The sequence below is a fragment of the Bos indicus x Bos taurus genome, chromosome 4, assembly GCF_003369695.1.
Source record: "Bos indicus x Bos taurus breed Angus x Brahman F1 hybrid chromosome 4, Bos_hybrid_MaternalHap_v2.0, whole genome shotgun sequence".
Classification (NCBI taxonomy): domain Eukaryota; kingdom Metazoa; phylum Chordata; class Mammalia; order Artiodactyla; family Bovidae; genus Bos; species Bos indicus x Bos taurus.
In genome coordinates, this window is record NC_040079.1 from 62467363 (window position 1) to 62482381 (window position 15019).

The window sequence follows — 15019 nt, forward strand, 5'->3', positions numbered from 1 at the left end:
ACACTAATTTAATATGATGCTAAGTTTACTGAGGTGGCTGAAACTTTGATATTATTAAAAATCCATATCCTTCAGATTAGCAAAAAAAATCATAAGGCATATATTGTTCGTATACCAATATTAATAGTTACTAGCAACTCATTTTTGCTTCATTTATTCCATCAAGGGACCTAATTCAGGCAATTTACTTACCCAGTGGTTAGTGTATCTCAATATGATGACTAAAGTAACTCTCTTCATTTACTGACTAGATATAAATATAAAATGAAATAGAAATAATGGCAGGTAATCAATCTGATAGCATTAAAAAAAAACCATAATGACCAAAATTCAGTGATCCTAATATAAACAAGTGATCAATTAAATACAAAGGTTAAAACTATTTACCCACAGCTATTTTTTAGATATTTTTAAAAATATATTTCATGTTCAGAGTAGTATCATATAAGCTTAGAATATGAAAAAAACCTTAATGATCATACAACCAATTTCTAAATTCTAATGATCAATAACTTGGGGCATAGGAAAGTAAGAAGCCCTGTCCTCAATCACGCAATCACCTAGTAAACTTGATCCACATTTCATAATGCAAAGCAAATTTTCTTCACATTTATCAATTTTTTTATTAACATCTAAATATTTTAAGTTGGCATTCATTAAACTACTCTAAATAGTCACCATTATCCACTCCCTGAATGTTGACATAGAACAATTATGTTTTGAAAAACTGAAAAATATATTTCTCAAGGAAAAAAATAATAACCTTTTATAGGGATGCATTTGATATAGTCCAACAATACCTTTGGGATACAGAACCTTCAATTAGAATTGAAGAAAGACTGAGTCTTACAACAAAGGAATGTAAAGTCAGATAATGGAAGAATAGAATTTAAGTTCTTTACACAAATGAACTTAGCTAGCAATTTGCTATAGAAGAAAAGGAAAAACTGGGCTTTGATGTAGCCATAGCAACCTCCTATCTTTAACAATTTTTGAACTTAAGCATCCAAATGTTTCACTTCTTCAGACTCTGCAGTCTTTATAATACACATAATGAGGTATGGGGAAGAAGCCACACTTTGTTCTTAAGCTTTAGGATTGTAAAAATTCACCCGAAAGATACTGGATATTAAATCTCCCTACCCACGTGTTTCCCCACTACTTCAGTTGAGTTTTTATAAGCATTATAAAAGAATACAGAAGACCCAAGTTACTCGTGCTGGGTAGAGAGACCTATGAATTCCTCCTCTGTGCATCTGCAGAGCAGTGCACATACTGCTGTTACAAGTCAGCTCTACAGTGCAGCAGCCTCTGCTCTTTTCTCCTTCAATAACTGAGAACTTGGTGAACAGACAATTTATCTTATCTATTGTTGACTTTGCAGTGGCTACGACAGTGTCTGCCGAAAAGGAGGTGTCTGGTCAATGTTTCAGAAACGTAGAAAAACAGAAGGAAAAATAAATAAATAAATAAATAAATAAAATAAAAAGAAAAAAGAAAAACAGAAGAAGCTAAAGAATTAAGATCTTTTTACAAAGGAAAAAATAGTTTTTGGTCTCAAAAATTCCATATATAATTATAGATAGAAACTATTTCTATTTTTATTTTGAAGAAATCTAAAGTTATGAGTGTCCACAAATATTAAAAAATATCCTTAAGATATGAGAATTCTTAACATTGCTTTCTTTTAATGGCCAAAACTGGGAGCTTTTACACTGCTGGTCAGAGTCTAATTTGCACACATTATTTAATTTAAAACATATAAAATACTTTTTTTTGGATTTAAAAAAAATTAATTTCAATTGGAGGCTAATTACTTTACAATATCATAGTGGTTTTGCCATACATTGACATGAATCCACCACGGGTGTACATGTGTTCCCCATCCTGAAGCCCCCTCCCACCTCCCTCCCCATCCCATTCCTCTGGGTCATCCTAGTGCACCAGCCCTGAGCACTGTGTATCATGCATCGAACCTGGACTGGAGATCCATTTCACATATGATAATATACGTTTCAATGCTATTCTCCCGAATATCAGGCAAAAATTGACATGGGGAAGCCAACAGAAAAAAAATAAAGATACTATGAGAAAAATTACATCTTAAAATGCCTTTTAAATTGAAAAATTAAAAGTCTTCTGAATTTGCCAACCCCCAAAAAGGCCTTACATACACTGCCAATTACACTTTGTCACAGAAAAGTCACTTTTAATCTTTCAATTGTTAAAAATCTTATGAAATGTAATGACTAGAAATGAAAGCACATTGACTGATGCAGTAGGCTCTCAGCAAATACTTACTGAAAGACTGAATGGAAGAATAAATGAAGAAGTAGATAGATGGTAAACTCTAATAGGGTTTGCCTTTAGACTTGTATGAGTCATTCATTCAAATCATTTAAAAGAGCCTTGATATAATACATTTCATTGAGATGTCAGTTTTCATTCCTGGTGACATTCCACTAACAATGTCTTCTGAAATTGTATAATATTCAATTACAGCTTACCTTTGCTTTAATATATGGAAGATTCTGTTGCCTTTGAAACTAAAAGGAAGTATAAACATGACCTTACGAAAGAAGCTTTAAATGAAAAAGCAACTGAAATTAGCAATAGTTAAGTATCAACCAGTTATTAGCTCCTAAGTATGACCATATATATGATGTGTACACTAATAACAGGAAATCATTTAATGAAGATGTATCTACAATTATTAAGTTTCATTGCATATGGCTTACTTTATTTTGAAGAAGAGAAGGACAATGTTTTATCTATATGTTATGTACTTTATAAACATCCATCCATTCATACATTCATCCATCATAAAGTATTTATTTGAAGGCTTATTATATCCCAGTCCCAATACAAGGTTCCAGATCATCTTCCCAAGCAACAGTCCTAAAATCTTTAAACCTAACTTGAAATACTGATATTTTCAAGTATACTTTTCCCATTCCTTAGGAGAAAAAAATAAAATCCAAGCAAATTGATGGAGTATAGGAAATTAAGTAAGTATATCAATAATTGTATAATACAAGTTTTCTAAGTTTAAAAAACGTTTTCAGAGAGTTTCTCTTTTTACTCCAATATATTAAAAAAGGAAAAACAGAGGAGGGAAAGATGAGGGAGAAGGAGGATAAAAGTAAGAGGATTTAGGGCACATACATTAAAATTCTCAAAAAGTGAAGATGGGATGCTGGTCCATTTATTTTTTAATGACATAACTAGTTTGTTAGTTAAAACAAAAAATTTTTACACCAATGCATATAAAGAACAAATGACAAATTCTCCTTCTAAAATCAACATCACCAATATAATTGCTATCTAGCCCAAGTCTCAAAATTGCCACCAACAAACACCATTTTCTCACTGATAAAGCTAAGGTGTACCTAAAGACCAGCTATGTTTTTAAATTGGTGCTAGTAAAGTGAACCATTTTCTGTTTTCCCAATGGAAACTTTGCAGTATAACTGTGATATTTCTACTTTCTAACTGTGAAACAATAAGAAAAAAATTCTATAAAAATCTGGGGGCATATCTTTTCCTCTTTATTTATTTTTTTCTATGTTGCTAATTGTTAAGTTGCAAGTGAAAGCCGCTCTGTCATGTTCAACTCTTTGCAACCCCATGGACTACAGAGTCCATAGAATTCTCCAGGCCAGAATACTGGAGTGGGTAGCCTTCTCCTTCTCCAGGGGATCTTCCCAACCCAGGGATCGAACCCAGATCTCCTGCATCGTGGGAAGCTTCTCTACCAGCTGAGCCATAAGGGAAGCCTAAGTATGCTGGAGTGGGTAGCCTATCTCTTCTTCAGTGGATCTTCCCGACCCAGGAATCGAACTGGGGTCTCCTGCATTCTTTCAGGTGATGACCTTGAAATAGATTACAGAGGGATTTTAACCACTGTTTTTGGTGTTTTAAGTTACTTAAGGACAAAAAGTCATTTTAATCACTAGTCCATATGCTATCATCCAACACAAGTTATACAAAGATAATTGTGAATTATCATGTAGCAAAATTTGTTTAATGACCTATATACTGGCCTAGGTACTAATCAATCAATCAAATACACTAATATAATCAAATCAAAAGGAAGCTGAACACAGTTTCTAACAATAATAATAATGACCTCATAATTTAGAAAGTAATAACCTAATAATCTTATATCTAGTAAGGAAATAGTCTAATAATCTCATGTCTAGCAATAATCTTTTGTCTAATAATTTTATGGCAAGTAAGGGGAAAAAGAAGTGTAAACAAATAATTATCATGACACAGATGAGAAGTGACCAAGAATAAATCTGGAAAAAGTTTCCCACAATAAGCTTTTGGGGGCTGAGGCCATGCTAAAGGCCATGAGGCTCAGGAGGTTCAGTTTCCTGTGATGATATATGCTCTTTACTAAAGCAAGCATCTCAGACTATCATTTCTGATGACAATAATAAGAAATCTCACCTAAATTCCCTGCTCCGACCTATATTCACAAACAAACTGCAGGTTCATAATTTGTACTGCCAAGTATATTTTTAAAATGAAGCAAAAGCATTGACTGGCAGATTCAGATATTAACATTTGTACTCTTGATAGTCATATTTCTCACTGTAATGTGTTGGGATTTGGGTCTTGTCTCTTATGAGTCTGGTTAGTGTGGATCACACCCTGCTCACTATTAGTAGGTTGATAATATTAATATTCTAAATTTGAAAAGCTGAAGACAAAGGTAATGCCAGCCCATCCTAAGACATAAATCACTGCAATACCTTTGTCAATATGATTTTATCACATGTTTCCATGTATAGGCAACGTGCCTTACTAGAAAGAGCTGCAGGCCTAAAGATAAAGCCTGAGTTCTAATTCCTCCTCATCAATTATTAGCTGTGTGATTCCAGGCAGATAGATTGTCAATACCCTTGTCAAAAAAAAAAAAAAAACAGAAACAAAAACAGCTGTTAAAATCCCTCTGCAATCTGTTTCAAGGTCATTATTAACATAAAATAAACAATGGATATCAAAGGTCTTTGAAAACTGCAAAGCACTAATATGTAAGATGTTATTACTGCCTTACTATCCTGCAAACAATCCATGCCAAATAATCCATTAGTGAAAGTATCATCATCATTTCCAAAGACATGAGAAAATCAATATTACAAAAAAGGCACAATTTACATATCTCCCATTGTACTCCCCATACTGACAATTTCTTCCTACAGACCTGGAAAAATAAAACTCAAATGTGTTCACTACTTTTAGAACTCTCCTTATTTTCAAAAGCTTACAGAATAAATGTAGTTCAGATTTGGTTGTTTTGGGCATATGACTAGGCCAAAATGATGAAATGAGGTCAGAAAAGAGTTTCTAATTAAAGGTAAATATAAATTTAAGAAAACACAAAAATTTTAAAAACAAAAAATGGCATTAGGTTAAGATCCCCCCCAAAAGAATGTTTTACCTTGAACATTTCTAATCCTCTAGTTAACATAAAGGAGAATATAGGTTTCTCTTTGCTAGAGAAACTGGATCTAACTGATTAATTGGCCGAAATTATGATTGCTCAGTTCGCAACTGAGTTATTAACATTTGTGGCAACACACTGAAATATCTTTTATACTTTGTACCTAGGCTGTTTCTTCATTTTGAAAATAGAGATGCAATAGCTTTCTATTTAAAATTCTCTCCTGGTACCTCTCCCTATTTACTTGTGTCACCCTTGAAAGACTAAAAACTTATGAAGGGAAGAAATCATATCTAAGTCATCCTTTTATCCTCCAACTATTAACCCAAAATGGCACATAATAGGTGTTCATTAAATTTTGACTGAAAAAATTAAGGAATAAACTAAGATATAATATTAGATGACTTTTCTTTAAAATCTAGCTCTTTTGTATTACATTAAAATTTAAACCTTGAATTTTAGCAATAAAGGTAACACATACTCTGTATAGTAGATTTATGTGCATTAAACTGGCTAGATTTGAAATTAGGAAATTAAACCAAGCTGCTTAAATTGTATATAGAAAGATGAATATATATATTAATGTAATTCATTTATCAGTTCACTGAAAACCTTTCTTGAGCATCTACTGTGTTCTAATTATCATGCCCAGGAGCTGGGATTGCAAAATCAGGCAGATCTCAGGCATGAAAGGAAGTGAGTGTCTGATGAGGGAGAAAATCAACTAAAAATTCTGACAGAGATGTGCGCTGGGGCCCTGGAACCACCCTGTACTAGCAGGAAGCTAAGTACAACTTGGGGGGAGGAGTTATATGGAAGGCTTCCTAGAGAGGTGATGCTTGAACTGAAGATTGACAAAACAGCAAGAATTAACTTAAAACAAAGAAACAGGCAATCCAGGCAGAGAGAAGTTGCGCCATCTACAGTTCTATAGGCACAGAGAAGGCTGCATGCAGGAGAATGGCAGAAGATGACAAGAAACAGAGAAAAAGAGGAGGGACCCCAGATCATGGATGTCTAAGGATTTATGAGGCATCTTCAGGAAGAAGCAGTTGCATTAAATTCTTTCAAGGGGCTTACAGCCTACTTAAAACAGATTAAGAGTAATAATATCTGAAGAGTATTTTATAAAAAAAAGAATTCTGATCATTAAATAAGTGAAGTAATTTTAAAAAAAAGAAGATAATTCAGGATAACTTAGTAGTTATCTGAATTTCATGATCCAGTTTTATCAGATGTCTTAGTGGATAAGAGGAGGACAAGCTGTGACAGAATTGTAAATTTTTCACAAGTTTTAAAACCAAGGAATTTTTAAAATTAAATTAAAAAGTTTTGTCTCTCTGTGGAAGCTATATCTCCAAATATATTTATCTCTGTCATTGAAACACCAATGTTAGAGTCAGTCAGCAATGCCATTATGAATGTCAACACTGGGCAGAGACGAAAGAACAGTATTCACAGACTGATTATTCAGCAGAGTGGCTCAGACAGTAAAGCGTCTGCCTACAATGCGGGAGACCTGGGTTCAATCCCTGGGTCGGGAAGATCTCCTGGAGAAAGAAATGGCAACCCACTCCAGTATTCTTGCCTGGAAAATCCCATGGATGGAGGAGCCTGGTAGGCTACAGTTCATGGGGTCGCAAAGAGTCGGACACAACTGAGCAACTTCACTCACTCACTCACTCACTCCTGGTAGGCACCAGTCTCAGAATGAACAGGGCAGCCGTGCTCCAGCTGTCCTGTACATTTGCAGGGAGAACTCACCAGCAGTGTGACAGGTGGAGTGAACATCTGAAAGTTGTAGGTATTTTATAATATAGCAAATATCAAAATTGCAACTTGGCTTTGCAGTTGCTTATTATTACAACAAAGACATCAATAACCGTTTAAAAGAAGGTACAGCTAAGTGTCTGTTTTACTGATGTGATAAAGTTACTTTTTCATTGTTGTAACTAATGGAATATAAGTTATTTTCAGGGGATAATAAAACAGTCTAACATTAATCTGAATTTCAGCTAAGCATAACAATATACAAGTGCATCTACAGCAAGTTAGACAATCTTTTCCAAAGACTACAAAATTCAAGTCACTTTATACAAAGGAGACTTTGGAAAGAAGTATGAATGAAAATGGAAAATTCAGCTAAATACCACAATTTCTACATCATTTTATAATTTTGTTTCTAAATGTCGTCTCCTGGAAACCTGAGGAATCACAGATTAATTCATTTGATTTTTAACTGAACAGCATTATTTATTTATCATTTATTTATAACCTTTTAATTTTGCCTCTCTAAGAGAAAATAAAAAAGCCATCACTGAAAGGTTTTCTCCCCTCCCCACCGTAATTGTCAAATAGAACAACAAATAATAGCTTGTAATAACAAGCAATAAAATAACCAAAGATTGGAAAAACAGAGAAAAATTCTTTATGTTTAATGTAATTTAAGTTTTCTAAAGATACAGTTTCTCAGCCTGTCCAATTTCTGGGCCAATTACTATTGGCCCAGGGAATAAGGGAATAACAGGGAATAAGGCCATCAAAACATATTGAATTAACTGTAAAGTAAGACTATTATATATAAGAATCATAATTAGTTAATGGGTATTGTATTGTTTCCTTTGGACTAATTATGTTTCTTTTTTCTTTTCTATTTTATTATAGTTAGCATCATGCTGCTATTCCTGCAAGTACTGAACTAGCACGGGATGTGAATATTATACTCCTAAATAAATGAATTGCCTAATTTCCTGTGACCATCTATACATACTCCATCTTCAAAAGTTACATCCATATCCTATCATAAAGGAGACAGAAGCCTTTTCTCCAATATGCATGGCATTTCTGGACAATGCAACTGTGGCACCGGCACTTATTTCCATGAAGAAAATCTTTGCCGTTCTCTGGCATTCGTCATTTGACAAAAGCAACTATTTTTTTTATCAATCAGCTCTTACTGATCTTACTAGCAGTGACCGTGGAATCCTTAAGGGCCCATTAAATTTCTGAAGAAGAAAGCTAAGATGAAGGACCTGCCACTCCAAATTCATGTGCTACTTGGCCTAGCTATCACTACCCTAGTACAAGCTGTAGATAAAAAAGCAGATTGCCCACAGTTATGTACGTGTGAAATCCGGCCCTGGTTTACACCTCGATCCATCTATATGGAGGCATCTACCGTGGATTGTAATGATTTAGGTCTTTCAAATTTCCCAGCCAGACTGCCTGCTGACACACAGATTCTGCTACTACAGACTAACAATATTGCAAAAATTGAATACTCCATAGACTTTCCAGTAAACCTTACTGGCCTGGACTTATCTCAAAACAATTTATCTTCAGTCACCAACATTAATGTAAAAAAGATGCCTCAGCTTCTTTCTGTATACCTAGAAGAAAACAAACTTACTGAGCTGCCTGAAAAATGTCTGTCTGGACTAAGCAACTTACAAGAACTCTATATTAATCACAACTTGCTTTCTACAATTTCACCAGGAGCCTTTATTGGCCTACATAATCTTCTTCGACTTCATCTCAATTCAAACAGATTGCAGATGATCAACAGTAAGTGGTTTGAGGCTCTTCCCAATCTGGAGATTCTGATGATTGGGGAAAATCCAATCATCAGAATCAAAGATATGAACTTTAAACCTCTTATCAATCTTCGCAGCCTGGTTATAGCTGGTATAAACCTCACAGAAATACCAGATAACGCCTTGGTTGGACTTGAAAACTTAGAAAGCATCTCTTTTTATGACAACAGGCTTATTAAAGTGCCCAATGTTGCTCTTCAAAAAGCAGTAAACCTCAAATTTTTGGATCTAAATAAAAATCCCATTAACAGAATACGGAGGGGAGATTTTAGCAATATGCTACACTTAAAAGAGTTGGGAATAAACAATATGCCTGAGCTGATTTCCATCGACAGTCTTGCTGTGGATAACTTACCAGATTTAAGAAAAATAGAAGCGACTAACAACCCCAGGTTGTCTTACATTCACCCAAATGCATTCTTCCGGCTGCCCAAGCTGGAATCACTTATGCTTAACAGCAATGCCCTTAGTGCCCTGTACCAGGGTACAGTTGAATCTCTGCCAAACCTCAAGGAAATCAGCATACACAGCAATCCTATCAGGTGTGACTGTGTCATCCGTTGGATTAATATGAACAAAACCAACATTCGATTTATGGAGCCAGAGTCACTGTTTTGTGTGGACCCGCCCGAATTCCAAGGCCAGAATGTGCGGCAGGTGCATTTTAGGGAAATGATGGAAATCTGTCTCCCTCTTATAGCTCCTGAGAGTTTTCCTTCCAATCTGGATTTAGAAGCTGGGAGTTATGTTTCCTTACACTGTAGAGCTACTGCAGAGCCACAGCCTGAAATCTACTGGATAACACCTTCTGGTAAAAAACTCTTGCCTAATACTCTAACAAATAAGTTCTATGTCCATTCTGAAGGCACACTTGACATAAGCGGCATCACCCCAGCAGAAGGGGGTTTGTATACCTGCATAGCAACTAACCTGGTGGGTGCTGACTTAAAGTCTGTTATGATCAAAGTGGATGGGTCTCTTCCCCAGGATAACAATGGGTCCTTGAATATTAAAATAAAAGATGTTCAGGCCAATTCCGTTCTGGTGTCTTGGAAAGCAAGTTCTAAAATTCTCAAATCCAGTATTAAGTGGACAGCCTTCGTCAAGGCTGAGAATTCCCATGCTGCCCAAAGTGCGCGAATACCATCTGATGTCAAGGTGTATAATCTTACTCATCTGAACCCAGCAACTGAGTATAAGATTTGTATTGATATCCCCACCATCTACCAAACAAGCAGAAAACAATGTGTAAATGTCACCACAAAAGGTTTGGACCCTGATCAAAAAGAGTATGAAAAGAATAACACCACAACATTTATGGCTTGCCTTGGAGGCTCTCTGGGGATTATTGGTGTGATATGTCTTTTCAGCTTCCTCTCTCAAGAAGTCAACTGTGATGGTGGACATAACTATGTAAGGAATTACTTACAGAAACCAACCTTTGCATTCAGTGAGCTTTATCCTCCTCTGATCAACCTCTGGGAAACAGGCAAAGAAAAAGGTACAGCACTGGAAGTAAAAGCAACTGTTATAGGTGTGCCAACTAACATGTCCTAAAAACAACCAACTAAATCTACTTCAAGGAAAAACTCAAGACTGTGGTTATACTTAAAAAAAAAAAAGGCAGAGAAATATTACTTTGCAGAAAGAAGTTTAAGCTTCACCAGTGCTGCTCCTGACCAATGGACATATGTACAAGTTCGGCATTTTAATTAACTGGCTTCAAAGGGTACTGTGGCAACCAAATAAAATAAATCCATTTTCTAGAACTTTCATGTAACTTTTCTGTCTGGACTACAGTTAAAGTGGACAAAAACATTTCTGTATTTTTTTTAAGTATATAAGAATAGTTGAACTGAGCAATACCTCCTCCTGTGTTGTATTACACATATTAGCCACGAGTTTTTGCAGTGACCCGATAAACTTGAATTGACAGGTGGTGTAATAAAATGGACAAATTCTGTAGAGTAGACACAGTGAGTATGTGGACCTCTTTTATAAGGAAAAATACATTTTGGATTAAAATCAGTTGCTTTTGTCTTGTTTTTGTTTCTAAATAAAGAATAATTTCTGGGAAATACCATCTGACCAGATATTTAAATGACAGTGTTTCCAAAAGTGTTTTTCTATAATGAAATTTGGAAGGCTAAGAGTAAGACACTTTTACTGGGTGTAACTATATATTTATAATGCACAAAAATGGATCTTGGAAGGCACTTTATCAATATTGAACAGCAATAATAATATTGTATTTAACCCCTTATTGACAAAAACAAATCCTCTAGGAAATTATGTATTCACTTAAAGATTTTCTTAACAAGAAGCTTTTGGAGTAGATATAATTATTAGGTTCATGTAATATAAACCCAATATTTAAGGAACTGAAAGTCTTATTTTAATAATTGGCAGTAACTCAATATTAGGCTGCTTGCTTTGTAGAAAATATCACCAAATCTCAGTAGGACTTACCTATGTGTAATTTTCAAATCTTGTTGTGGTTGTAAACAGTTAATGACAGTTAATGACACTGCAATAACAAACAAATAACCTAACACTCTTCTATATTGCAAATACAGCAAGAAAACAATATACTCTATATGACCCCCAAAGAAGGAGGTTTATATAATTGTGTAGCAACTTACCCAGTTGGTATGGACTTAAAGATAGTTATAATCAAAGTGGATGATTCTTTATCCCAGGATAACAATAGATTTCAGAATTTTAGGAGACTACAATTTTCTGAGACTAAAATTTTAAATTTAATCTTAAGATATACAGAATTGATAGTAGAAGAAGTTCCACAGTTAAAGAGAAATTTAAGAGAACTGTTTTACTAATGAAAAGATTCTGAGACTAATTTAGAATAAAAGAGAAAAAATGCAGTTCTCTATGACTATATTTAAGGCACCTAAAGGAATGCAGGTTAAAAAATCGAGAATCATTGAAATACTAATATTTGTAATTTAGAATCTTATACAAAAAATACAAGAATTTCACCTGGAAAAAACTACCAAGATTTTTTAAGGCTTTAGTCATATTTACAAACAAAAATCCATAGTTCTACCCCCCAAAATGTATCTATGTACAAATAAAACATCCTGAAACTATTAAAAAAAATCACCAACAGGAATAAGCCTTACTTTCTACATGCAAATTTCTTATCTCTACAAGGCTTCCTTGTTAATTGCTACTTTAACTATTCAAAATCAATTGCTTAATTGTTCTTATAGAAGCTTCCTTCCTCTTACCAATATGTCACTGGCCTGTAATCATTTCTAGCACTGAAGTCATATCAACGTATTTGTTAATACTAGGCATTTGCTTTTGTGATAGCACTAACAGTATCTAATTAAATCCAAGCTGTTAATGCAATGCTTTAAAGTAATTGTTATGAATTCTTTAAAACAAAAGGACAAACTGTGTTAATTTTACCACAAACAAAATATGAAACTTGCTAATTCAGTGTGTTTCCCAAACACAAATTTTACAACCTGATGAATCACTATCACAGAGAGGCTGACATTAGAATTTATCAGCAAGGCATGCTCATACATCACAAGAGGTTTCAGCACCATGGACAGAGCTTTTTAAGAGCCAGGCTATTTATCAAAAACATAGGAGCTGAAATATGACCTAATAGGATGCAGGTACTGTATAGGTCAGCAAGAACTTGCTTAGGTGCCTTGTATATGTCTATCTGCATGAAGAACTATAACAAACATATGGGGAAGCTGAGAATCCATTTCAAGCTACATTTTTCTTAGAGAAATTGCAGTAAATACATACTCTGAATAGATACCTTACAGTGAGCACAGAAATGAAGTATTTCTGTTACAGGTGAATAAATACAGATGCTCAAAGCAAATCATGATCCTACTTCCTTGCTCAAATTTTAATCTAATATTCAGAAAATCAATTTTTTTCATTTGGTCTAAAATGTTTTATTTATCACATGTTGATATAGGAACTTAATTCTATTACTGCTCTTAATACACATACACACTAGCCTAACACCCTCCTCAGACTAGTTAACATCAAGATGTCTGTCTACTTACCATAAATTATTTCAAAGCACAGAAACATAGATAATTATCTTTCCCCTGTTCCCAACATACATTGATTGCCCAAGAAATATGAGGAAGTTAAATTCAAGAAGGTAAATCTACCACTGCCAAAATGGTTATGTATTTTATGAGGAAGACCAACTCACCCTATCCACTCTTATAAAATCTTATAACAGCTATGAATAGCATTTTCATAGGTTAGCCTTTTACATGAAAAATTAGAAGTGATAGGTGAGTAACCAATGAAGCAAACAAAACAACTAAAATTATATATCCCCTTTAAAAAATGTTCTCACAGCTATCACAAGTAGCTGAAAAGAATTCTCATTGTATATATAACTATCAAGAATATCTTTAGGTTCACCACAATGCTGACTTTCTAGGAGATGGGGATTTACTAATAGTAATTATATTGTGCCTACATGTTCTTTGATTCATTCTCTTTCTGTATCGCTGTAAATTGCCAAAACAAATTCTAACAAATAAGTAAAACGTTTTTTTTCCCCAAAAAATATGATTATCACAGGCAATTTAGAATATCAAACACCCCAAATGGTCATTTGGGAATAAATCTAAACAGAAAGACTAAAATGATTTTCTCTTTAAATGTTAGTATTTTCACCCTTAGTTTTGCAGTCTAATCATTATAATATTATTTTACCCCAACAGATGAATTGCTAATTAGGCTGTTGCTTAGGAGCACGGCAGTATTATACTGGAAAGAAATAGCCATGAATCAAAATCAAAAACAGCCTAGAATCAAAATGCTATCATCAGTATCATGGAAGTCTGGAAAAAGAAAGAATCTGACTCTAATTTCAACACAATAGTGACCACTTTTCTGTGTTAATTTGAAAAGTGAGAACTTGATCTATTGTTAAGGCTGACCACCAAATTAATTTATATTATTTCTCTGAGGCAAGGGAAAAATAAAACACTGTTTATCCACAGAAATACAATGGAAAAATCTGAGTTAATTTTTATTGCCATGGTCCATATATCCACTAAAGTATCCAAAATTAAAATACAAATTTTAATTCCAATTAAAATATTAAATTATTAAAATACTTTAAATTCCAATAAGTATTAAAATACAAACTTTAAAGAATAGTCTATTAAAATATAGATTATTACCAAAATCTGGCCTAAACATTCCATTAATGATATAGCAAAGGTCCTCTTGAATTGACTAAGAAGCATTCAGCATTCCCAAGTGAGAAGACACATAAAATTTGGAACACATGAAAAGGATACATTTCCTTTTTATTCTTACTGAAAATAGACAAACCCATATAGACATGAATTTACTTACTCTAGTTCAGTTACACATACATCAGAGAACACTTAGCTTATCTTCAAAACAAGCCATATGGTCAATATCAAATAAGGGGTTAGGTATATCACAGATACATTGATATAGCTTTCTCTTAAAAGTAAAGTGAGGTATTTAAATAAGTAATGACTTAAGAACAAATTTATCACATATAACTTCAATATTAGTGTAATATGGTCCAGAATAACAAAGCATAGAAATATGAATTGTGGCTGACCTCAGCAAGGCTTTCAGAAGGATGAACTGTTACAGCATTTGAAGTTTTCATAGTGGTTAGTGTGTATATCTGGAGAAGGCAATGGCACCCCCTTTCCAGTACTCTTGCCTGGAAAATCCCATGGACGGAAGAGCCTGGTAGGCTGCAGTCCATGGGGTCACTATGAGTCGGACACGACTGAGCGACTTCCCTTTCACTTTTGTCTTTCCTGCATTGGAGAAGGAAATGGCAACCCACTCCAGTGTTCTTGCCTGGAGAATCCCAGGGACAGGGGAGCCTGGTGGGCTTCCGTCTATGGGATCGCACAGAGTCGGACATGACTGAAGCGACTTAGCAGCAGCAGCAACAGCAGTGTGTATA

The 15019-nt window shown here is 34.4% G+C and overlaps 2 protein-coding genes across 3 annotated transcripts in view; one reads left to right on the plus strand and one right to left on the minus strand.

Moving 5' to 3' along the window:
• Nucleotides 1-11073, plus strand: part of LRRN3 (leucine rich repeat neuronal 3) — a 41707-nt gene extending 30634 nt beyond the window's left edge. Inside the window, exon 2 of the mRNA XM_027539551.1 lies at nt 8117-11073. Within this exon, the coding sequence (XP_027395352.1) occupies nt 8476-10602 (2127 nt within the window). The 5' untranslated portion in view covers nt 8117-8475 and the 3' untranslated portion in view covers nt 10603-11073. The remainder of the gene's footprint in view (nt 1-8116) is intronic.
• Nucleotides 1-15019, minus strand: part of IMMP2L (inner mitochondrial membrane peptidase subunit 2) — a 956056-nt gene that overhangs the window by 485911 nt on the left and 455126 nt on the right. The window lies entirely within an intron of this gene.